Raw genomic sequence first — 24134 nt, forward strand, 5'->3', positions numbered from 1 at the left:
ACAGAAGATGCAAGTTGCAAAGGAACGGCTCATGTTTTAGACCACTTGTGCCAGAAGAATCAGCATAACCCTGCCCAGAAGTGTGAGAACATCCCTGTAGCAGAACACAGCTGCCAAGGCAGTACTCCACAGCTGGTTGGACTTCTACTTTTTACCAAACAGGTCTTAGTGAATTGAAGCCATGTTTTTTTCTGTAAATTACCAAACTATTACCACATGTGTGAAAATCTTAGTGCATTCATTAAAAAAAAGTTTAAAATACTAAATGCAGTATTTTACCAACCTATTATTTGTACCTTTTCTGGGTGAGAAAAAGAAGCTTGGGCTCGACCAACACAATCCAACATTCTGGATCTCCTAACAATTCATCAGGGCCACCATACACACAATACATTCTCAACAGAGACTGCCCTGACCAGCTGCCTCAGCTGAGAGCCATTAAGTGTGTGCACTCAGCTTTAAGTGCCTGGTTCAAATCTAATAGAAATTGCTTTATCAGAGCTAAAATTCTCAAATCATTCTAGAGAAGTCCAATGCTACAGCAGAGGAAAAGATCACGGTACTTGGAAGATCCTGTGCTGAGATGAACAGAGCGAAGATTATCCATTCCTGTCCTTGAGGCAGTTAAGGGAAAGCTGATTCCACAAAACAAATATTCTCTATGATTACCTTGAATGACTTATCAAAGGAAGTCATGTGATCAGAGGCAATACTGATTAGTCGCTAGTTACTCACCATAAGCCCATGCTGCCACTCAACCTCGCTGCTGTTCTCTAATGAAGGAGTTTCCTTCTCCAGAAATTGGTTTTTAGCATCTCCAACTCAAGGCTCTGGCCTGTCCTTTCCATCAGACATCAAACAAATGACAGCGTTCATAGGCTGCAACTGAAATGAAGAACGGAGGCATTCAGAGCCCCACAGGGGCTATATACATGCCTTGAATGCAGTCTCTGTCTGGAAGTGCTGCCAATGTCTCCTGCTGTACAAAACTCATGTAAGTATACTTATGGCTAGCTGCATTCATGTGCTTCGATTTGCATTCAAATTTAGATTAGGGACTAGTACATAATTTGCATCTGATTTGCATTCAAGGCATGTATTTAGCCCCTTTGGGGCTCTGCATGCCTCTGCTGGTCTTCATTTCAGTTACAGCCTATGAGCGCTGTCATTTGTTTGATGTTTGTTTGAAGAAATGTGTATACCATTTTTTGATTAGCAGCACTAGGAAAAATTATGTTTTTATCGTTAAGACTAGTGGTAGGTCCTTCCCAGCGAGGGCCCCGTCATCGCCGTGGGAAAGTTTAGTAGGGACTAATTTGTGCACATATTATTTATAGTGAAGCTATTAACGCCCTCCTTTGCTGTACCTGTTTTAAATGCAAGTTATGTAATTTTGTCCATAACATGGAGCTCTGCACATCTATTGCAAGTAGTTAATTCGGGTGCAGCCTATGTTTGGGAGCTCTGCCAATGTCTCCTGCTGTCCTTTCCATTGCCAGAACATTTGTGAGCCAATAAACTGCCTATAATTATTGATTGTTACAGTAGTGGCATCTGTGTAATAAGTTGGACAAGGCCTAACATCATTCTTCTAAGTTACAGTAATTTCATAGTGAAAGTATACATTTCATAATGCAAAAAAAAAGCCTAGGAATCCAGAAAGTTTCCAGATCTCTCTTCTTCATACCTTTTTGTAAGACAGACAGAGGAGCACGACATGGAATGGGCTTTCCATCCACAAAGGTGTTCTGGAATCCATCTACCACATCCCAGTCATTCAGTCCTACAGTGTTATACAGCGGCAAGTCAGGATGCTGATGTTTTTCAGTGAGCATCTTTTCAAAACCTCCATGTCTTTCAGACAATAAACAGAAATCTGTCGGAAAAAATAAATATATATATATATAAGTAATCCGCAGTAGTCAGGCAGTACCCAATGCTCTTGGGTGACATTGCTGCGTGGGCCAGTAAAAACGCGTGTCAGCTTTGTAGCACGCCATGCAAACTATTGCTATGCGGGTGGAGGGGGGAGAGGAAAGACGTGGGAGCGTTGTAAGCATGACACCATGCAGCAGGCGGGGGAGTGGCATCTTAAAAGAAGTAGTATGCCCGTCAGGTGAGTTGATCGCTCGCGGATTGAGGGGCTGCCGTACACATGCTTGAGGTGGTCGTTATCAAGCCTGTGTATGAGACTTAACATAGCAAATGTGGCAGAAAGTGCAGCTGCAGTGATAAAGGTCAGTAATGGTAACTTATGAAGAATGGGGCAAAAAAAAAAATGGCAAAATAATGTGGTTTTAGGTGTGAGAGTCAGACACTATTGCAGCCAAAGAGATCAGCAGGATAGCCAGGCAACTGGTATTGTTGAAAAACAAATAAATATGTAAGCCTCCCTATCTCTCTCACTTCAGGTGTCTTTTAAAATTTCCCCTAGACCAGAGGTGCCTACGCTTTTTGGCTTCTGAGCTACATTAAAAAAATTAGGAAGTCAAAATGATCTACCTGTGTACAATTTTAGGAGCACACTTGTATATACATAATGGAAAATGTAATAGGGTCAGGATCTACCATGAAGTCCTTCGCAATCTACCGGTAAATCACGATCTACCTAATGGGCACCCCTGCCCTAGACTGTGGCAAGGAAATTGGCCCATAAGCCCCAAGGAAAGTCACTGACAGAAATGATTCAACATGTTCTGTATAAGGATACAGAAATTGTGTTAGTGCTACTGATATAAAAAAGTAATTATAAAAATATATCAGCACAAATATGTATTAAGGCACAACATGGCCATGACAAGAAAAATATCTAATGGATACATGCTCATAGTTTCCACACAAGAATGTTTATTAGGAGTGTTTTCTTAGGTCTCACGTCCTAGCAGTGAAAATGCGCAATGAGAGAAAACCTCTCATTATCCTCACACCCTGTCAGGCATCACGCTGTTCTAACACAGCCCTCACCACAGGCTGAGGTAGAAATGACATCATACCCTGACAGCTGCACAGTGAGGAAACCTATAGTTCCATGCACACCACTTTACTGATGACACGCAGACTCCTCCTACTTTCCCATTTATTCACGGTCAACATAAATTAAACAGCCTTTAGTATATGAATCTATTACTAGAAAGCCTTAAAGTGGATCCAAGATAAACTTTTACTCATTGCATAATTGTGTTCCTTTCATATCTTTTATAGGGCATTCCTCAAGCCAAATACTTTTTTTGTTTTGTTTTAATACTCTAATTCCCTATAAACTAAACAAGCCACGCCCACAGCTTTTCACAGTGCCTTGGCACTGTAGTAAGTGCTTATGGGAGCTCAGTCTGGGCAGGAGGAGGTTACTAGCCATTGATTTCAGAGGCAGAGGGGAGGAGACTGAATTTACACACAGGCAAGCTGATAGCATCTCCAGCCCTCAGCCTGTGACAATGTGACAAACAGAACATGGCTGCCCTCATTGTATCACAGGAATAAATAATAAAACTTTTGAAGCTGTTTGCAGCTAGATTTTCTATGTAAACTATCTAAACTTTAGATAAGATATACAGACAAGTTACTTGTTATAGTTAGTTTTTCATCTCGGATCCGCTTTAATGTATGTTTGCTAAACTTGAGCAACTAAATAAAGTCTGTGACAAATGGTCTGGTTGATTAGGGTTACTCCACAATGTTTATTGTCTTATCAAATAAAGCTTATTGAAGAAAAATAATAAAACACAATAAGCTGTTAATAATACCGTAGTTAAGCTGTGGATGTGCATTTACGGAACACAGTGGGCCAGTGTAGTCTGCTCTGTAGTCACACATCAGTGCAAGCCTCATTCTGCCTCTGCCAGAAAAGCAGGCTGACAGGTAAATGGGGTCTGCCTCTCGGGGTTGCAAATGTCAATAGACAGAAAGTCGCAGGAAATTGTACAAATAAGCAAAAGAAAAAGGCAGACATTGTGACCTAAGAATATCTAGTCCAAAACTCAAACTGCATAATTGCCACTTAAAGTAAACCTGCACATTTAAAAATGTAGATACATACTTCGGATGGGAAAGCCTCTGGATCCTAAAGAGGCTTCCCCCTGTCTCTCTCTGCCACCCAGATGCAGAGCTGGAAGCCCTGAACACACAGCAGCAGTAATATTTACATTCGCCTGCTTGCACAGACGCACTAGCAACTTTCAGCTTGGGCTCTGGCGGAAACAGCCGAGCCCGATTTGGATCTGCTTTACTGCGCAGGAGGCTTGCGCCTGAGCAGTAGAGTGCACCCGAGGGGAAGCGGATATTGCACCTGCGCAAGGCTCCCAACAAGCGCTGACAAGGGGATTTTTGGGGGAGCCAGCGCTGAAGACTCTCTGCTGAGGAGGATTAGGGAAGCCTCTTTAGGATTCAGAGGCTTCCCCCTCCATAAGGACGGTTTTCTTCCCTTCAGGTACACTTTAACACATACAATTAAAGAGTACTTTTAGTATAAAAGAGAGCCTGTCATGTCTTGCATAGTGTTAAAGGACCACTAGCGCAAAAATCGCAAAATTTTAAATACATGTAAACGCATACAAATAAGAAGTACTTGTTTTTCAGAATAAAATGAGACATAAATTACTTTTCTCCTATGTTGCTGTAGGTAGTAGAAATCTGACAGATCCGAAAGGTTTTGGACTAGCCCATCTCGTCTTGGGGGATTCTTAAGGTTTTCTTTATGTTCAAAAGCACCCAGTGAATGGCAGTTGCTCCGTCCAACTTCCCAAAAAGTGTGCAGTGAGCAGGGAGGCTAGCCAGCATCTTTTCACACATTATTTGGAAGGAGTATCTTTATAAAGAATAAAGGCCATGCTGTGAATCCCCCATGAAGAGATGGGCTAGTCCAACACCTGTCGGTAATGTCATATTTCTACTACTAACTGTAAGTGACAGCAACATAGGAGAAAAGTAATTTATGGCTCATTTTACTCTGGAAAAAAAGTACTTCTTATTTGTATACGGTACGTTTGCACATATTTTAAATTTTACAGTTTTTCGCTGTAGTGCCCCTTTAAAGATTTTCGCGATAGTGGTCCTTGATGCTGGACCGGTGAGGGTGTCAGGGTTAATTACTTTTGTGATCGACCATAATTCATTCCGTCAGGTGAGTGCTCCGTCCCCCTCAGAAATGCAACCATGGCATTTTGTTTTGTTTTTTTTAAACGTCTGCCACCCCCATACAAACAGATATACCATTAAAAACGCACACTCAGTAAAATGTATCACTGTCACTTTAAATCTATTTCTGTAGCAGGTTGTCCTTCCCCCAAGACTTCAGACATAAGCTCAGTCTTGGCACATAACATGCTGCTTATACAATGTTCTTCTATCAAGGCAGCTGCGACACCGTCACGACACCTACACTTACCACCCACCGTAACCCTGGCGCTGCCAATGTTACAAGTGAGCATGCAGTGTCATCCAATTTATATCGCTACTTAAAAGACAACTCTGCTACGCACATAATTAAACTAAATATTCTGTATTAATTGCCAAAAGGTATATAAAGTGTTGCACAAAATCTTGTTATTTACAAACTGCTATGGTATAGCTGTATAGCATTAGAAAGGTTATAATTCTTTTATAGAAGCTGCAGTTTTGGACAAAGTAGGCTACTGTACTATTCCGTTTCTAAAAACTTACTTCCTGTGCAGAAATGTTCCCAGCAGATATTGTTGCATCAAGAAGGGGGATCAAGAATGCATGTTATGGAGAGACTTCATCCTTCTTGGGTTTCTAAGCAGCTGGAGGCTCAACCAAGTAAATATAACGATGAAACACTGGCAAGATGCTTCATTTGGGAAAAAAAAAACCTGCAGATATATATTTTAAGTACACGACTTATTTGCATGGAAAATTTGATCCCACTTTAAAAAGTGGTCCAAGGAACAACTAGTGATAGGGAAGGGAACTTGAAGTGAGTGGCATATGGTGGCTGCCATATTTAAGGTAGCCATACATCTAGCAATGATGGGTAGATTCAACCAAGAGAAAAATCTCTCTCTGATCGATTCTGATTAGAGAGAGATCTGTCAGCTGCCCATACACCACAGACCTATTCCCGATCAATTTCAGTATGAAAACTGTTGGGAAATGACCGAGTCTGCCGCTGCCCCCCCCCAGTGTATAAATGTACCTCCCCCCGTGTGTGCATTTATACATTGCCTGCCCTGTGTCGGCCACCGCGCAGTGCCCATTTATCTTCGGAATCCACCGCTCCTCCACTAGCAGTATACACGCCGCTGGCGCATACCTGGAGCGTGTGCTATGGGCCAGCAGCGTGTACACTACTAATGTAAGAGCGGTGGATTCCGAAGACGGACGGGCAACGGGCAGTGTGTGACACAGGACAGGCAATGTCACACACAGGAGATACATTTATACACGGAGGGAACAGCGCCAGGGGTTTTGTCTCAATTTCTGCTCACCCCGATATTGCTTGCCGTTACCACACCGCATCTGATCGATGACGATCCAACATCTTGCAACATGTTCGATCGATACATGCAACCAATTTCGTCCCGAAATTGGTTGCATCGACGATCGGCATGCTCTTTGCGGCACCGATTTCATCCAATGTGTAGTGGAATCCATAAACTCTAAATCTTTGAAGATTTTGTGAGCAATTGCAGCTCTTATATGTCAGTGTCATGTATGCCACACTACTATCTATATTTTTGGAAGCAGGAACTTAGCCGTTATTTGTATGGGTGCCTATGATGGCGCCCAATATTATTTGTGTTTGTGCGGCACATGCAGCCTGTATATTGTAATTAACACTGCACAACAGAAGAATATTGGTAATTTTATCAATATTCTACTAGCAGCTATTTCCAGTGCCCAAATTTCCCCAGCGCCCTTTTTAGTATGTACGCATTTTTATTTTGTTTTTTTTACCAGGAACGTATAAAAAGTTATAAAAGGTGGTGTTTCAAGAATCCATTCACGAAAGCATGTGGCTAATTTAGTCAGACTTCAGTCAGCACATGGTCTGGATCCTTTGTCAGGGTCTATGGCTAAAGTATTTGAGGTAGATGATGCACATGGTCTGGATCCTTTGTCAGGGTCTATGGCTAAAGTATTTGAGGTAGATGATGCACATGGTCTGGATCCTTTGTCAGGGTCTATGGCTAAAGTATTTGAGGTAGATGATCAGCAGGACAACCAGGTCATTTGCATTGTTTAAAACTAAATAAATGTCAGCCTCCGTATTCCTCTCACTTAAAGTGTGTTTTAGACACTTGTGCTGACTTCTGTCCACCATTAGAAAGCAGCAGCAACACAGCAACAGTAGCAGCTGTAGTAGCAGGAGCAGTTGTAGTAATAATAGTAGTAGTAGTATGTGTGCATGCGTGAGTGCGTGTGTACGTACAGTTGCTTTGAAAACTCAAGTTCTCTATGTCTTAGTGTTATGCTCAAGAACAATCACTGGATATTCTAGTAAGCCCTGTAATTAGCCTTCAAAGATCATTGGTGCATAGTAACCTATCAAAACAATCAAAACGTAACTACAATAAAAAAAAAATGCATTCAGACTCAAAAAACAATAAAGCTCATGACTGACTGCCACACAAATATGTGTCTCACTGCTATTGGCATACTGCACTGTGACAAAAAGCCCTGGGTGCTGTGGAAAGATTATATGGACTAAACAAATCTCATTTCCTCTTATCTATTAACAAAATTGATCTTCTTTGCTAAAACCAGTTCTGCAGTTTTCCTAGGAATTGGATGTAACGATTGTGGAATTCTCTCCGTGATCAGCGCACGTAGCGCACAAGACGTGCGCTGACACTAAGGAAATCCTCCACAAGCGTGTAATTTGAGGGAACCCAGCAAAAGGTGTAATGAACCTGTAGAGGGAAATTCCTGTCGGCAGGTGGAGCTGTGGAGTGCAGAGGAACAGCTCCTCTGCCCTGCCACACACGCCAGACAGGAAGTGCACGAAGGGAAGAAATGCAGGGCAAGATAGCCCTGAAAGAGAGAGATCAAAGCGACAGATGGGTATGTGTGTCCACCAAACTAGTCGCCACCCTGCGACGATGAACACACAACCATGAAGACAAAGTGAGAAGGCAATCGCCAGAGATGGCGATTGCTAACAGCGACACAAGACCGAATAAGCACAGATGAGAAATGTATGTATGTCCACCAATCTAGCCGCCAACCTGCGACGGTGGACACACAACAGAAGAAACCAAGTGAGAACGCAATCGCAAGAGAAGCAATTGCGGAAAAGAATGAGCACAGGGACAGATTGTATGTGTGTGCACCAAACTAGTCGCCAACCCGCGACGGTGCATACACAACAGCAGATATGAAGTAGGAACGCAATCGCGAGAGAGGCGATTGCCAGAGGTGACACAAGGCTACAGCAAGGCAGAGCATGAGAGTAGCAAAGGCACAGCAAATCATACAATGAGAAGATAAGGAAAATAACAAACGCTAGCTAAACGCGAACACCGCACTCATTCGCAACAGTGCACGAGTTTATGCGCAGTCTCCGCGTGTTAAGCACAACAGAGACAAGCACGCCTAACTAACCACCGACAGACAAACATGAAACAGAGGACGCGAGCGCTTGCTTAACGGTTACCTCACTGAGCCTCTAGCAAGCGTTCGTAGCAGACAAGACAGATACACGAAAACAGGAATAAGTGAGAGATAGGATCCACAGCACTAGCGCAAGAGGCTAGTGCGATCCAGGAAGACAGAACAGAAGGATCCACAGCACTAGCGCAAGGCGAGTGCGATCCAAGTATAGAAAGAGAGATGGAGATCAGACGGATCCACAGCACTAGCGCAAGGCGAGTGCGATCCTGGCAAAACAGATCAGATGAGATAGCTGGTAGCAACCGCTGCTCCAGCTATACTCCAAGAACAAAGATCAGAACGATATCCTGTCGACCACCGCTGGGACAGGACAATCGCAACAGACAAACAAAACAGATATGCAATCCTAACTGCACTAGGGAACCTGCCTAGTGCAGTCCCAGGAATTACTCTAGGCTAATCTTCAAACAATGAGCAAGGCTGACACTCAGGAGTGTCTCACAGGACTAACCCTTATGACCAGCCCAGATCTGTGATATCACATGGTATATATAGAGCAAGCCTACAAAGGATGGGGCTAGGCAATCTGCATGACAAACGTATGCAAATTCCTCAGCAGCAAGCTGCACAACTGACAAAAGGTCTCTCTTCCAGAGACCTGCAGAATGCAGACCTGAACAGTGGTCAAAAGGCTGCCTGCCTGCGCAGGCAGCCGAGCGGATCCTCACATTGGAGTAGTGAAATTGCCACTATTTGGCATCATCTTTAAGATGACGGTTGGGCCGCACTGCAGCCTTGGTCCTGTACTGTGGTCCACCCAAGCACTGGGAGGACGTACCAAATCCAATTCTGTAGTTACACTCAGCACAACGAATCAGACCAGCCAAATCTGTCACAAAGTAATTCATAACCCCCTCATCCAGCACAGCAAGAATAGTGCAATTTAGGGCAATATGACAGCTGTTACAGGCATCCTTGCGCTCTTTATCAAGCCATCCCCAGCAGGTTGCTGAGGAGGATATGAATTACCTTGTGATGTATTTAGAAAAATAAATATTCGTTTATAAAGCTGGTTCCTGGCGCTGGCTATAATTACGGAGCTGTAATTAAACAGTACTATAATTTCCGCTGGTGCTAACATGTGTGATAAGAACATGTAAATATAGTAGCTCTTGTATGAAGTAGACCAGCTTGGCTTTTGTAGTCTTTCAGTAATGTCCCCACAATCAGCTCAGGTAGTCCATTTCCAGATATTCCTAAACTTGAATGGTTCTTTGTCAACTGCGGTCACAGTGTCCTCAGATATGACAGAAACTGATCACATGTTGAATGTGTTTATGTCACCAGTGTCACTGGCACATAATACTGAATGACAGCTCTGCATCTGACATGACAGTGTGTAAAATACCAGCTTGTGTTTAAACACCCTGCCTCTGGCTCTGCTCCAAGCTAACATGGCTTGTGACCTCTGCATATACTTATCTATTCTTACCTAGTGCTGACAGTGTACTATGCATCTCACCATGACTTGCTATAGAAACTAAACACAAGTCTTCAATACACAGATACATGTATCTGCATTTAAAGAGGTATTCTACAAATACATTTTGCCTGCTATAGCGATGGCTTTTATGGCTTTCCGTATTATCAGTGAAATCATTTTCCCCAACTCTTGCCCTACTAGAGGTGACAGATAGAGGTTCACATTTTATACATTTCACATTTAAAGTGTTAGCACTAATCTTTCACTACTTGACTAGTTTAGCCAAATGCGGACAGGATGTACTAATCAGTGTTGGTTTTTGAATTCAGCATAGCGAAATCAGAACCCCCGAATACTCCTGATTACCGGTGTTCAGCCTCAGTTCAGCACTGGACAAGTGGACATTCGCTTGCGTTTCATGCAATCCTTCCTCCTTCCAAACCGGAAGAGGAAGCATGGAGTTACGGGAAACACAAGCGAGTGAACGCCCCCTGACCCTGTCTGCTTATTCAGTAGTTAAATGGTGCTGAATTGCAGTTATCGGGAGTATTCAGGTGTTCCAGATTAGCTATGTTAAATTTTAACACCCAAACTCACACTAATGTCCAAATGTGAAAATATCTGTGATAATGACCTATTACAAAAAGGTATTTTATCCCATCTTTATGTAATCCAGAACCAACCATCAATAACTGAAAACACAATTTTATAGTACATGGGAAACAGACCTAGATGAAAAACATTGTGACGAGGACTGGACCCAATGCCTAGATAACCTCTTGAGAGGTAGTTTACAGACCTCAGGCTTGAAACTCTAATTAAGAGCTCTACATAGAACCTACATGGTCCCAGGCCATTTAGGGAGCCATGGACCCCTAGAGATCGTCTTTGTGTTTCAGAGATTGCAAAAGTTCTGAGTTCATGGTACCACACATAGTGGACTTGCCCTTGCCTTGTTGTGGCTACCCCTTGTGCTAAAGTTAAAGAGACTCCGTAACACAAATTTCAGCAGTATTTCTCCTATCCTACAAGTTCCTAAGGCTGTTCCATTGTGCTCTGGTTTACTGCAGCACTTTCTACTTGCACCATCTCTGTAATAAATCAACTTATCTTTCCCCTGTCGGATTTGTCGGCTGTGTCTGGAAGGCTGCCAACTCTTCAGTAATGTGAAAAAGTTAACTCCTTCCAAGCCCCTCCAGTGCGCCTGTGATGATTATTCCTTACAGACAATGTCCCTTGCTTTCACTGTCAGCTTGTCTGCTATCTGTGAGGCTGATAAACACAGACTTATAAACTGAACAAAGAATAGCTGGCTGAGGAGGAAGCTGCCTGTCGGGCTGACACCAGTGCAGAGCCGAGACTCCAGGCTCTAACACAGCTTGTCATGCTTCATTGACACAGAGCTCTTTCAAAACTTGCACATAACCTCTGGAGACTGAATTAAATGTGTAACTCACTGAATTCTCTGTGTACTCACTGTGTATTAACTGAGTTCACTGCTCTGCTGATGTACTTCCTGTTTTGGTGGCCATCTTTTCTGTTTACAAAACAGTTTATAAAACAGTTTTTTTACCCTCTTTATTGCAGCGGAGAGCAGCAAAAATATTACAGAGGGGGCTAGGAGATGACCCCAAACAGGCAGGGATGTTTGTTTATACTTCACTTTGTGAATACAGATTCTCTTTAAGAAGTTAGTCCAATTTATATTGAATCTTCACATAAGACAAGGTTCCGAGGTGTTACTTCTAGGCTCTAAAGGCGCATACACACGCCAGACTTGTTCAAACTACGGATCGTCAGACCCGCCCGCGGGGCAGTTATTCTGACGACAGTTCCACGTGAGTACAGACTGTCGTCAGACTGATAAGACTGATTTTGACTAATCTGCGAGCGTAGTTTGAAAAAGTCTGGCGTGTGTACGTGCCTTAAAACTCATAAGATTAAGTACTCCACCCATAAATGAATCTAGCATATAGCCCAGGGGTAGGGAACCTACTTGCGCTGCCACACTAAGTTGCACTGCTTGAGCAGTGTAGCTTAGTGAATCAACCCTACTGATTTGTATGTGATCCAGATGTAGCCATCAAAAGAGATGTGGCTCTTTTGATGGCTACATCTGGATCACATACAAATCAGTAGGGTTGATTCACTAAGCTACACTGCTCAAGCAGTGCAGCTTAGTGTAGCAGCGCAAGTAACATTTTCAAAGTAGGCAAGCTACTGCTGTAGCATGCATTACTAACTTACTCACGCTCTCCCCAAAACTAACGGCCACTTCAATTGTCCCACTCTGTACCCTGTCAGGTCCAGTGACTTTTTAGGACGAGATCCCTGCACTTTGTTTGACCCAGTAGGCTGCCTATCACTTGACAGGCAGCCTATTGGGCCAAAGTGTAGGGATCTTGTCCTACAAAGTGAATCAACCCCCATGTCAGCTAGCTAATTGTACAAGCTGTTAGTCAGTATTTCTCCAGTCTGGCTCTTGGGAAATTGCTGATGTTGCTGGAACCCAAGAGAAGCTGAAGTCTGACACTTCCACTGCCCAAAGGATCAACTGTATACACATCACCATGGCAACAGGCCACATGGCCCTCTGCTGAGCATGCACACTGTGCCAGTTTGAAACATATTGTATGGCTCTCACAGAATTACATTTTAAAATATGTGGAGGTAATGGCTCTCTCAGCCAAAAAGGTTCCTGACCCCTGATATAGCCCTAGCCATTAAGACATATATAACATCTCAGTGGCTGCAACACACCTTGACTTTCTCTCTAGTTATCCAAAGAGTTGATAGCATTATGCTAAATGAGAAAATTGATGCTATGATAAATGACACCTTGCTGACTCATGAGACTACGGGGGGGGGGGGAGGGGGGGGACACACAATGCTCCTTTGCTATAATCTGGCTAAACAATTTTTCATGTGTACTTTTTTACTTTTTGGGAATTTTTCCCTTTAGGGGCTAATTGGACCATGCTTTGTAAGGGTTTTTTCGCCTTCCTCTGGATCAACAGGGATATGTAAGGGAGCAGGCTGGTGTTGTACTTTATACTGGTTGAACTCGATGGACGTATGTCTTTTTTCAACCAAAATAACTATGTAACTATGTAACTATACTGGTTCTAATTTCCCTATAAGTTTTGCTATAATGGAATGGGGGCCTGCTACCACATTACTATGTGAAACTGAAGGTCTCTATGTATTAGGAGAGATTGTGTAATCCGGTTCAGTCCGTGCTAGATTCGGTACTGCAGGTCTGGACACATCTTACTGTGTCTTTAAATTTGCTGACTGGCTTTATCCTGCAGACCATTTAAATAGCAGGTGCTGCTTAAAGAGAACCCGAGATGGGTTCTAAGAATCCTAATAGCACACAGAGGCTGGTTCTGCATATAATATCCAGCCTCAGTTGCTATACAGCGTCCCCCCCAGCCCCCCCCCCCCCCTGCACTCTGCTGTCCCCATAAATCAAACGCCGTGCTAGCGACATTACTAGCCGGCTGTTTACCTCTTGATGTGTCAGTCTTGCCGCTCCCCCGCCTCCACTATGTCGCCGCTCCGTGCCTGCGTCCCTTCCCTCCCCGCTGATTGGAGGGAAGGGTCGCAGGCGGGGAGCAGAGATATGAAGGAGGCGGGGGAGCGGCGAGACTGACACATCCAGACACATCCTGTAAACAGCCGACTAGCCATGTCACTAGCACGGCGTTTGATTTATGGGGACAGCAGAGCGCAGGGGGGGCCTGGGGGGACGCTGTATAGCAACAGAGGTTGGTCATTATATGCAGACCCAGCCTCTGTGTGCTATTAGGATTCCTAGAACCCACCTCGAGTTCTCTTTAATGAATAAGCTTTGCCTTTCCTTGTGTTTGCATTTAATTTGAGTAAAAGTGATGGGTGATGGTGAGGACACTGGGGTGGGCTGCCCACTCTGCTCCCTGTGGTGTAGGGTGCGGTGGGCAGTCCCAGGCAGTGGCAGCGCTCTAGGGGGCCCTGCTCGTATTGCTTTCCTCTGTCTGAAACTTTTAGCTTAAAATCAATCAGCTTGCTAGATAAAATATTAAGTGCCAATCACAAATAAATCTATTGCAGCAAGAAACATGGCAATCAATGTACAGTCAATTAATAAAGGTGCCCATTAATACAATCTTGATTGCACAATCTCTGTGTTCTCCCCGGGCTCATTTAGCCAGGTGCTCCACCCGGCTAGTTTTGGTGAGCACCCGGCTGTCATCAGCTCACCTCCTCCTCTGCTGTAAGCAGACTTGCGCAGAGAAGCACCTGCCCTGCATTCTCTCATCTCGCCCCACCCGGCTACTTTTACATGCCACCCGGCTGGAAAAAAATTCTGGGGAGAACACTGCAATCTTATTAAACCTATGTAGTAGATGGGTAAACTGAGTGAATATACTTTGAATAAACACTTTAGGTAGTTCCTCCTATTAGAAAGAAGACTTAAGATTGTACAATCAAGATTGTATCATGGTTGGGCACCTTAAAGACTGACCAAATAGGAGAAAAAAAGTACAGTGAAGATAAGCGTATGTGACCACAAAATTTGATTGTAAACAGTAACAGCTGAGTCTAATTTATAAAAATAACACCATAATAGGTGTCCCAACAGATGCAGAGTAGCTGCATAATAACAAAAAGAAAAGATCATCTGTGTGGGCATAGAATCAAAAACCATGAAGCAAAAATAAAGCTTAACATAATCTTTATTAAACACACTGAGACAAAAAATATAAAACCAATTAAAAATGGGTGGCACCCACTGGGGGACACTGATACAGTAATCAAATAACGTGGTCAACGATAGCATAAACAATGCACAGCGTATAGATAGTGCACCAGACAGAAGTGACAAATACAACAGGATGACACCTATATTCCAGTGTGTGAAGAATATGTACACACAGGAACAGAACAATATTAATAATAATTGATCGGACAGCAAACCAATTAGTGGGCACAAACAGACCTCTGTAAAAATAAATCACAGTGCTTGAATCTAGCCTGGAGTGAAACTGCCACAAAAAGCGCTGTTAGATGCTACGGTGCCGTAGAAGAGATGTGAAACAATTACCTGCTGGTGCTAGTATCAGTCAAGGTTGTCCCCCGGGTGCGCCCCTCCACGCGTATCGCGGCAACGCCGCTTTCTCAAGAGGTGCCAATAGCGTAACTAGTGCGCATTGATATAGTCTGTGTATAGTCTCCGGGGGAAAGGTCAATGTCAAATAGAGCATGCGTGGCCACGCATGTACGCAGTGACACTGCTCGGCTCACACAGAGCGAGCAGTGCGCCTGCGTATGAGGTCAATGGGAGACTGGATGTTTACGATAATAGAAGCAATAGTTTGCATATATACAATAATAAACATATAAACATATACATACTGCAACATTGGAAAAAAGATAAAAAGGTAATAAGCCTTCTTTTTTATCAATTATTTATTCATACATTCTTACGTTTAATATATACTTTTTACATATGTACTCTCTATCAATTTCACTAGGCTTATTACCTTTTTATCTTTTTTCCAATGTTGCAGTATGTATATGTTTATATGTTTATTATTGTATATATGCAAACTATTGCTTCTATTATCGTAAACATCCAGTCTCCCATTGACCTCATACGCAGGCGCACTGCTCGCTCTGTGTGAGCCGAGCAGTGTCACTGCGTGCATGCGTGGCCACGCATGCTCTATTTGACATTGACCTTTCCCCCGGAGACTATACACAGACTATATCAATGCGCACTAGTTACGCTATTGGCACCTCTTGAGAAAGCGGCGTTGCCGCGATACGCGTGGAGGGGCGCACCCGGGGGACAACCTTGACTGATACTAGCACCAGCAGGTAATTGTTTCACATCTCTTCTACGGCACCGTAGCATCTAACAGCGCTTTTTGTGGCAGTTTCACTCCAGGCTAGATTCAAGCACTGTGATTTATTTTTACAGAGGTCTGTTTGTGCCCACTAATTGGTTTGCTGTCCGATCAATTATTATTAATATTGTTCTGTTCCTGTGTGTACATATTCTTCACACACTGGAATATAGGTGTCATCCTGTTGTATTTGTCACTTCTGTCTGGTGCACTATCTATACGCTGTGCATTGTTTATGCTATCGTTGACCACGTTATTTGATTACTGTATCAGTGTCCCCCAGTGGGTGCCACCCATTTTTAATTGGTTTTATATTTTTTGTCTCAGTGTGTTTAATAAAGATTATGTTAAGCTTTATTTTTGCTTCATGGTTTTTGATTCTATGCCCACACAGATGATCTTTTCTTTTTGTTATTACACAAAATTTGATTGGACAGGAATAAATGGAGATGTTAAAAAAAAATAAAAATCAGATGCTTACACAACTGATGACAAGGTTTCAACCTGACCCACTCTACACTCAATATCAATCACTGACATATCTAAGATCAATTTAAAGACAATTTGATTAAATGACTGCTCGAAAGAACAGCAAAACTGCATTTATTTTGATTGATTGGCAATAATTAATACTGCACAATTATCATGGCTCTCATTGCCTACAAGTTACAAGTATTAAAATGTCTGCCATTTAGGCCTCGTTCAGATTATTTAGCGCAGATAGCTGTGCGATCGGAACGCAACGCGTACGATCGCACGCCATCTGTGCTGCTCTGCAGATCACATTCACTACAGTGAATGGATCTGCTCTGCGATTCCTGGAAAATGCACGCATTGCTGCGCAGTGCATATGATGGGAACAGTAGAAGGGCTGTCTATGCCCTTCTACCGTTCTGGCGAGTCGCACACAATACGCGCTGCCCAAAATGTGCACTGCAGTGCAAATATAGTCTGAACGAGACCAATAGTGGGGACACAGATGAACAGAAAATGGTGATTGCAGCATGACAGTCCTGTAATGGGCCATACAGTGCAGTATATGATGCAAGGACTAGAGCATTTCACACATTAATTCACTGAGAACACGAGGGAGACACACACGTGCTAAATGAGCAATGTGACTGTCCCGCGAGAGCAGGAATAAAATGTGAAGGTAGGAATTTTCCACATCATGTCAGAGCATTGCAGGTGTCACAGCTAGTATACCATGCGGAACACCAGCTGCACTGAGTCTCTGTGCACATATTGTTTGGTTGTACAGCTGAGTGGTGCAGGGAAAGCACTTTCAATGGATTGCAGAACATGTGCAGTGCTCAGCCTAGACTTCAGCATAAACACATTAAGGCCTAATTTGTTTGGGTTCAGGATACCGTGACTGTGTACAGTTCAAGCTTTCCCTAGCAATAGATTTACTAACAAAACTGACAGGCACAGCTATTGCACTGGAACATTTTCTACTGAGGAACAGTACTACCTGATAAAGACTAAAGGCAAAGATATCCTTGTTATGCACAAGTGAATGTACTTCACAGATAGTTTTTTGTATACAGCTAAAAACTCAGCTCACAGTCACATTGCTATCCTGTTACCATAGTGGCAGGATAAGGGACAACGTGTGGCGCATGATGGAACAGCTTTAAGCAGGAGAGGTGAGAAGGAGAACAATGCATTCAGCTAAAATCATGCTGAACTCCGGGTCTCTCTGCAACAACACTTCGGAGCCATCGCTAGTTTACTTGACAAAGATGAGGATCGCTCGTAGGTTGGGGGCTGCCGTACAGACGCTTGATGATCGGCTGAGGTGGCCCATGCATGAGCCTTAAAGTATCTTGATTGAATGTATGCAAACCTCATAGGTTTGCTTTAAAGCAGAACGAAATATAGTTTTAAAACAAACAGTTTACTTACTTACCTGGGGCTTCTGCAAGCCCCCCGGCAGCCGTCCTGTCCCGCTCCTCCACAATCCTCCGTTATCCTGCCGCCAGCTGCTTTTGGTTTCATCGCCGGGTCACTGCGTCTGCGCAGCTCTAGCCACACGTATCCTTCTTCTTCACGTTCCAGTCCACAATAGCGCTATTGCAGACAGGAACGTGTAAAAAGGATACGCTTGGTAGGGCTGCGCAGGCACAGTGGCCCCTCGACTTACAAGTCGAGAAACGAAACGGAGCGGTGGCGGGGAACGGAGGATCGTGGAGGACCGGCACGGGCACAGGATGGCTGCTGGAGGCTTGCAGAAGAAAAGAAGATTTGTTTTAAAACTATATTCAAGTCCGCTTAAACTTTCCTCCTCAGTTTTCTCCCAGGAGATGTTTATCCTTCCTATATACAAAATAATTTTTCAGCACCTAGCATGTGAAAAAGTACTAGAAAGAAAAGTAATAATGATAATTCAAGAGGTTGAAAGGATATTTTATTAATAAAGTGTGAGATCATCTACTGTGAGAGATCACCATCTCCAGCACTCCGCTTCCTTCTCCCCTGAAGCTACATACATATGCTGGTTTGAACTTAGCCATGGTGATCAATAAAGACCGCCTTGGCCAAGAATTGTGAAAGAAACCAGCGTGTGCACAACAGCCACCTGAAGCCTGTTATAGACCCGGCATTCCATTTGCACTGCAATTCTCCTCTTTCCTCTGGGAATGTACTTCTTGTGAACCCGCCCCCCAACCCCAACGCGTTGCTAGCCTGGAGGCTAGTGACACATCTGTACAGCACTGTCGCCCGAGGGATCATGTACCGATCCCTGCCAGGCCATACCATTCCCCCCGTGTGTATGGGGCTTTATGCCTGCTTCCCAAGCACAGTAGCAGCTCAGAAAGGAGTAGGAACCATGTAAGTACATATTTTGATAATAATTACTTCAATGAATAACATCAATGAAAAGCTGATGCAATTGCTGACGCAGCGCCCCAGGCAAGCCCCCTAGACAAGGGGCCTAGCTGTTGTTACAATAGGTATAACCCCTATTCCTGTATCACTTGAGAAAGCCTCTCTTCAGTCCTACAGAGTGGGAAGACAAAAAAACAGAACATAAAGCAGAAGGGGCCCTGTAATGAATGAAACTGCCATAGCTAGCAATACAGAATCTACTCTTCCTGTACTTGTTTGCAGATGAAATGTTGCGGCTCAGTACAAACTAGTTCAGGAAGAAGAGATCCTACATTATACTGCTGGCTGCAATTGTTTTATCCCAATGTGATTATATTACCAGATAGGTTGTGTTTTAGTGGTGTCAATATTTAATGCATTGTGGTAGTCCTTTTAAATAAAGGAAGTCTAAACCTATTGTCGCAAACTTTTCTCATGATTGTTGTTCTTTTTGTTTTGCTTTGGCCAAGTACAACAAGTGTAGCTGTTTTAGTCTCCAGCATCACTGTGAACAGAACTACAGGGAAAAGTAAAACACAAATGGAGAACACATGTAATTACAGACTTGGATTTTAAAAACACAGTGGGAGAAAGCCAAGTTGGGAAGGGGGGGGGGGGGGGTAATTGGAAGCCTTTCTTAACCCACATCAAAAAGTTATCCCACAACTATCTGCTGATATAACAGAGGGAATTGTTGAATATTCAAAGAAAAAGCATCCAGGGAATGACTTTTAATGCCATGCTTCACTGTTGCCACCATGTGCAAGACTTCATTGCTAAACAGCTTTTAGGTCAGAAAAGTTACAGAAACTGTATCTTACAAGTGACACTGAAGCAAAAATAGTGTGTATTACAGATAGTTAATAGAACATTAGTAGCATAGAAAATAGTCTCATATTCTTATTTTCAGTTATATAGCTTTTTTTTTTTATAACATTGCATCATGCTCTAATGCAATATATGCAGTTTACACACTACACTCAGCATTTTAAATGGTTTCACAGAGCAGAGCTAATGACCTTTTCAACTTTCCTCTGCAGGAAAACCATAAATAAACTAGAAACAATGAGAGAGAGTTGAGATAAGAGCTTCAAAAGACAGTGCTGTCCACGACTTTTGGGGTTGCAGAGCTCAGTGAAGCTCTTTTGCATATATGACAAGTGAAGTTTCTTAACTCTTCCTGTACTGGAAACAATATCAGACTCATATCTATGCTGCTAATGTTCTATTTCATAGCTGTACTACACATACAAATCATTATATCATAACTTTATTTTCTTCAGATTCCCTTTTAAGTGGTATAAAACTGACATAATATTCAATAAAAAATGTTTTCCTACTTTTTATATCACATACAGTTATCATATTTGCTTTTGTGCATAAGTATTATTATTCATTTAGAAATTACAAGTTCCCAAAGTACCATTTTTTGCTCTGAGAGTTGACATTTTATTCATATCTGGTGTAGTCATATTATAATGTGTGCAGAAATGCTTTCTGAGTTTCTGTCTGTGTTCTGGAGTGTCTGAATTGCCAGAGATACTTAAGGTGGCCATACACTGGTCGATTTGCCATCAGATCGACCAACAGATAGATCCCCCTCTGATCGAATCTCAGTTGAATGCTGTTCTAGTAAAAAAACCATAATGATAGTATATAATAGGGCTGCACGATTTTAGGGGAAAATCGAAATTGCGATTTGTCTCTCAGAAATCGCAATTTCGATTTCCCCCCCGATTTTTTTCAAATCCTGCTTTTTGCACTTTGGGGCAGCGGGGGGGGTGGGGGGGGGGGTGGGAGGGGGGCGGTTGTGTTTGTTCACGGTCCGGAATGCCCGTCCGCACTGCCCGGTCCGCTGTCTGTAACTTGCTTCTGGCCCCGCTGTGCGCGGATTGGCCAGAAGCAGTGAATATGTATAAGTGTTAATGAGCGGGGGGGGGGGGGCGGATCCACTCGGGCGAGCTGCGGGTACATACAGCATTACTAATCACTGGCTAGCGATGGAATCACGGCAGCGGTAGGCGGAGCTGTATGCTCTGTACAGCTCCGCCTACCGCTGCCATCATTCCATCGCTAGCCAGTGATTAGTAATGCTGTATGTGCCCGCCGCTCGCTCGAGTGGATCCGCCCCCCCCCCCGCTCATTAATACTTATACATATTCACTGCTTCTGGCCAATCCGCGCACAGCGGGGCCAGAAGCAAGTTACAAACAGCGGACCAAAAAAAACGAAGGTACTGACGATCAGCAGATCGTCTTGCCACGAACCGCGGTTTCGGTTTTGAACCGAAAAACCGTGCAGCCCTAGTATATAATATGCTGTAAATGATCTTTTCGAGCAAAGAAGAAATGCTGGGTTTCATACACACTTTAAGAAACAAAATGAAGGGAACAGTATTATACTCTGTCAACTACATGATGGCACATCTGCATTTTTCTCTTCAGTCAGTATCACAGACCATTAGCTGGTACATTACAATGTGACATCTACTCACCAAAGTTACCATCACGTTTTACAAGTAATTCCACAACTCCATAAGCAATGGCAGTAGGTGCGGGTATTTCCAGGACCGTGTTTTCATCCTTCGTGATATTTCCATTCTCCACAACTGATACCTATCAAAGAACACATCCATAATACAGACATTTAAAAAAAAAAAAAAAAACATGCCAAGATTATTAAGAAGCAAGCATGGTTGAGGTGAGCCAGCAAGAAAGTCTATAGGGAACAGTTCTCCAATCCCGGCAGTGTCTAAAACTTGAAGCATTCTAACTGGCTGAATAGTGTTGGTGTATTATTATTACAACCTATCCGAAGCCTAGAACTTTAAGAGGGTGCTGTCAATATCTGGTGGAATTTCCCTATGGACTTTCTCGCTGGCTCACCTCAACCCCACTAGTGCTTTTATTAAACCAATGACGAGGCACAACAATACAAAAAGTGCAGAACATAACAGACACAGGACCAGGAAGATTAAAGAGAACCTGAACTGAAAATTTAAATAAACATACGCATGTCATACTTACCTCCAGTGTAGTCTACTCATTAATCTCTTTCTCCTCTACTGCATCATGTTTGTCCACTGATCAATGAAATTCTGTCCTCCATTTTCAAAATGGCAATTACCCTATAACAGCTTCCTGGTCAGCACACTGTTCAACTGTAATATTGGCCACCTAAGCCATAGGCAAACATAGACATTACCTTGCTCATCAGTTGTTCTTTTAGTTATAACTGACAGCAACTGAGATAACTGACAGCAACTGATATATTTAAATTCTGACAAAATCTTGTCAGAAATGTAAGAAATTGTTGTTCGAAGAAAATTGTGTGAGGTAAGTATGTCATATTCATTTGCAGGCACATAATGTGATTCTTTAAAATAATTTTACTTGGTTCAGGTTCACTTTAAAAGGAACCTAAACTGAGAGGGATATGGATATTTCCTTTTAAACAATACCAGTTTCCTGGCAACCCTGCTGATCTCTTTAGCTGCATTAGTGGCTGAATCACACACCTGAAACAAGCATGCAGCTAATCCAGTCTGATTTCAGTCAGAGCACCTGATCTGCAGGCTTGTTGAGGGGTTGTGGCTGAAAGTATTAGAGACACAGGATCAGCAGGACAGTCAGACAACTGGTATTATTTTTCTAGGAAAAATCCATATCCTTCTCAGTTTAGGTTCCTTCTAAGCATGCATAATTTGCTATAGGCACTCATACGGGCATAGTATCACAGGATTTTAATAATCTAACCAGAACAGATCTTGTCATGTCTTCCAAAAAACATAATAAAATCAATGACAACAAACTCAAACAACATACTGCATATAGCACAAGGTCAAATAACCCAAACACTCCACCCGGAGCAGCCCAGGCCCCACATACGAGTAGATTGAAGGAACAGTGGGGGACATTTATCAAGAGTGTCTGAGACAAAATCTTGGTGGGTTTTTAGAAATCCATGCAGAACTGTCTCAGACATATTAAGAAATCACTAGATAGTGCAGTTTCCTTCTTAAACTGTTCTTAAAGGGAACCTAAACTGAGAAGGATATGGATTTCCCTTTTCAATAATACCAGTTGCCTGACTCTCCTGCTGATCCTGTGTCTCTAATACTTTCAGCCACAACCCCTCAACAAGCATGCAGATCAGGCGCTCTGACTGAAGGCAGACTGGATTAGCTGCATGCTTGTTTCAGGTCTGTAATTCAGCCACTACTGCAGCAGGACTGCCAGGCAAAAGGTATTTTTTAAAAGGAAATATCCATATCCCTCTCAGTTTAGGTTCCCTTTAAAGAGACTCTGAAGTCTCCCTAAAATGAGGTTTTTATTTTAAAAACCTCATTAACATTATTGTCTCTCTTAAAACGCAGCAGAACCGCTGCTGAAAACCCCCTCGATCACCCCAAACTCACGGGGGTACAGGGCAGCAAAATCTTGATTGTGGATTTTGCTGCCGCCTCAAACGCGCGTCAATCAGCGTGTATCTCCGCCTCTCCCCCACCCCTCTCAGTCTTCCTTCACTGTATTGCTGTGCGTTAGTCTGCGTTTTAATTTTTTATAACGTGCGACTTTAACGTCCCACTGTGAAAGAGGCCTAAATAGGAGTTAGGAAGGTTTCTCAGACAGTGCAGAGTGTGAGGAAAATTGCTGTAGCTGAGGTAACCAATACATCTGCTGTATTGGATCAATGCCCAGCACTGGAAGGGTTAAGCACAGAACTGCTTCACAGGATTCAGCAGGAGGAGGAACACTGCACAAATCATGTTTAGCCTGCACTGCACAAGCTGTGTGCAGTGCAGTACAGTGCTTAATCTGCAGCAGTTTAGGAATGGATTTGCACTTTTCATCTTAACTGTGTAGTTAAGAAACAGTGCAGTTCTAGAAATTCAGGCTAAACTGCCACTATTAAGTAGGATTTAAGAATTTTCTTATTACCATGCAGAACTGTTCCCCCTGCTGGTTAGAAGTATTTAACCACTTCACCACTGAGGGGTTTTACCCCCTGACCACCAGAGCAATTTTCACCTTTCAGCGCTCCTTCCATTCATTCGTCTATAACTTTATTATTACTTATCCCAATGAAATGAACTGTATCTTGTTTTTTTTGCCACCAATTAGGCTTTCTTTAGGTGGGACATTATGCCAAGAATTATTTTACTCTAAATGTGTTTTAGTGGGGAAATAGGAAAAAATGTGGGAAAAAATTATTATTTTTCAGTTTTCGGCCATTATAGTTTTTAAATAAAGCATGCTACTGTAATTAAAACCCATGAAATGTATTAACCCATTTGTCCCGGTTATAAAACCATTTAAATT

At 42.9% G+C, this 24134-nt stretch overlaps 1 protein-coding gene across 6 annotated transcripts in view; it reads right to left on the reverse strand.

Moving 5' to 3' along the window:
- GSDME (gasdermin E) overlaps positions 1 to 24134 on the reverse strand; it is a 216350-nt gene that overhangs the window by 87723 nt on the left and 104493 nt on the right. For all 6 annotated transcript variants that reach the window (XM_068236031.1, XM_068236029.1, XM_068236028.1 and 3 more), the window contains 2 exons: positions 21308 to 21428; positions 1688 to 1876 (listed from right to left, as the gene is read on the reverse strand). In XM_068236031.1, coding sequence (XP_068092132.1) covers positions 1688 to 1876; positions 21308 to 21428 — 310 coding nt within the window. The remainder of the gene's footprint in view (positions 1 to 1687; positions 1877 to 21307; positions 21429 to 24134) is intronic.

Source organism: Hyperolius riggenbachi, chromosome 5, assembly GCF_040937935.1.
Source record: "Hyperolius riggenbachi isolate aHypRig1 chromosome 5, aHypRig1.pri, whole genome shotgun sequence".
NCBI lineage: Eukaryota > Metazoa > Chordata > Amphibia > Anura > Hyperoliidae > Hyperolius > Hyperolius riggenbachi.